This window comes from Suricata suricatta, chromosome 1 (assembly GCF_006229205.1).
Source record: "Suricata suricatta isolate VVHF042 chromosome 1, meerkat_22Aug2017_6uvM2_HiC, whole genome shotgun sequence".
Lineage (NCBI taxonomy): Eukaryota > Metazoa > Chordata > Mammalia > Carnivora > Herpestidae > Suricata > Suricata suricatta.
In genome coordinates, this window is record NC_043700.1 from 193,684,392 (window position 1) to 193,686,111 (window position 1,720).

The 1,720-nt window shown below is 70.2% G+C and overlaps 1 protein-coding gene across 1 annotated transcript in view; it reads left to right on the forward strand.

The window, feature by feature from the left end:
• Positions 1-440: 440 nt before the first annotated feature.
• The window catches only part of SPON2 (spondin 2), a 4,416-nt gene continuing 3,136 nt past the window's right edge, over positions 441-1,720 (forward strand). The window contains exons 1-2 of the mRNA XM_029949722.1: positions 441-690; positions 1,261-1,686. Of these exons, the coding sequence (XP_029805582.1) occupies positions 1,264-1,686 (423 nt within the window). The 5' untranslated portion in view covers positions 441-690; positions 1,261-1,263. The remainder of the gene's footprint in view (positions 691-1,260; positions 1,687-1,720) is intronic.

Here is a 1,720-nt window from a genome sequence, read left to right on the forward strand (position 1 = left end):
CCCCCCCTCCCCCGGGGCCGCCTCCCTGCCCCAGTGAGCGTTTATGGAAGTGGGACAACCCTTCCCATGGGGGTTGACTCCCCTCTGGAGGGTGGGCCTCAGGAAGCCCTGGCCAGCAGTGTGGCTGGCGGCTCGGTGTACTCTGATGGGCTGTGTTCGCCAAAACACAGAGTCCCAAGGCCAGGGATCCCGAATCTGGGAGTCCCCACTTGTCCAGCCCCTCTCCAACGCTTGGACTACTGCCGGGCAGGAAGGTGCCCCTCAGGCCCCCACCCTGCCCTGAGGGTGCAGCGTGCTGGTGGCCTCCAGCCCAGCTCTCCCCAGCAGCCAACCGCGGAGCCACATCCAGGGAGACACTGTGAAGGGTTTCTTGGGAAGGGGGAGCCGGAGGGAGAGGCGAGGAGGGCGGGGAGGCGGGAGGAAAGACAAAGAAAGGGGTGCGGCAAGTGGCAGGCGCCTGCGGGAGGAGAGTGACCTCAGCGCGGAGAAGCATCTGCTCAGCCTCCGAGCGAGGGCGGGCCGAGTGCAGGCGCCCCTTCGCTGCCTCTCCCTCGCCGGCCGGTCTCTCGCTGTCTGCAGCTGCGGTGCGGACCCGGCTCACCGGCCACCCGGGGCTGTCCTGCGCCTAGGCTGGAGCTCCGGGCTTCTGCTGGGACCATCCGCCACCCGCCCTCAGGCCGCTCCTGCTGGGTGAGTACGGCGCGTGTGCCTCTGTCCCCAAGCGGAGACGCCGGGCCCCCTGGCAGCCAGCAGCACCCAGAGTCAGAGGCATGAGTCTGCTGTATCGTTCTGGGCGCAGCGAGCCCGAAGTTTACCTTCCGGCTCCCGGGACTCCCTCTGACGGCCGCCCAGAGGAGTGGCGCTCGGGGATGAGCCCCAACTCAGCGGAGTAGGCTTCAGGACCCCCCAGGCCAGGCGCCCAGCCTCCAGTTCAAGCCCTGGGAATCCGACTGTGACCTGACACAGCTCTGCTTCCGGGGAGGGGGGGAGGGTCTGGAACAGAGGGGAGGCGCGGGGAGCAGCAGGCGCTGCACTCAGGGAGGTCCCTGGGACCAGCGGGCAGGGATACTGTAGGGGTGCTGCACTCAGGGAGGTCCCTGCGCCCCAGGACCAGCGGCTGGGGATACTGGGAAGGGGGTGCTGCACTCAGGGAGGTCCCTGCGCCCCAGGACCAGTGGCCGGGGATACTGCGGGGGCGGGGGCTGCACTCAGGGAGATCCCTGTGGCCCGGCACCATCGGTGTTCTCTCTCCGCACCTAGGTCATGGGAGCCCCAAGTCAGGCCACCACTTGGGGCAGTGCCCTCTGGGCTCTCCTCCTGGCCACATTGGGCTCCTCTGCGAGCCAGCCGCTGGGGGCGGAGTCCATCTGCACAGCCCGACCCCTGGCCAAGTACAGCCTCACCTTCACCGGCAAGTGGAGCCAGACAGCCTTCCCCAAGCAGTACCCCCTGTTCCGGCCCCCCGCGCAGTGGTCCTCCCTGCTGGGTAAGCGCAGCCCCTGCGCCCGTTCAGCCGTCCAGCGGCGGCCCCCCCTCCTGGGAGGGGACACTCCCCCAGCAGCTGCGTCGCAGCGTGGAGGTGGGGGGGCGCTCCCACCCTGTTGCCTTCAGCGCCAGAGATACCTGCTGAGCGCCTGGGGCCCCGGGGGCGGGGCGGGGCGGGCGGCGTCCCTCCCCGGGTGCGCGGTGCGCTCACGGCCATCGGCGCGCAGGGGCCGCG